Consider the following 218-nt stretch of genomic DNA (forward strand, 5'->3'; position numbering starts at 1 on the left):
CCTCAACAGACACTACCATACCTTCCAGAATGAGAACAGAATGAATTCCTTTGGCAGTCAGCTCTCTTGCAGCCCCAATGCCAGAGGCTCCACATCCCACTATGATGACATTGTACTTTTCCCTTGTTGTTGTCCGTCTGCCTGAGGGGTTAGAGGGCATGCTGTGGAAGAATGAGCAGGCTGCTGTATTTATGAAGGGTGTGCATGATTCTCTATTC

General features: G+C 48.2%; 1 protein-coding gene across 1 annotated transcript in view; it reads right to left on the reverse strand.

Moving 5' to 3' along the window:
• Positions 1–218, reverse strand: part of LOC119582035 — a gene marked incomplete at its 5' end in the record, with an annotated part of 17,740 nt that overhangs the window by 2,289 nt on the left and 15,233 nt on the right. The window contains 1 exon segment of the mRNA XM_037930275.1: positions 22–161. Within this exon segment, the coding sequence (XP_037786203.1) occupies positions 22–161 (140 nt within the window).

This window comes from Penaeus monodon, chromosome 15 (assembly GCF_015228065.2).
Source record: "Penaeus monodon isolate SGIC_2016 chromosome 15, NSTDA_Pmon_1, whole genome shotgun sequence".
Lineage (NCBI taxonomy): Eukaryota > Metazoa > Arthropoda > Malacostraca > Decapoda > Penaeidae > Penaeus > Penaeus monodon.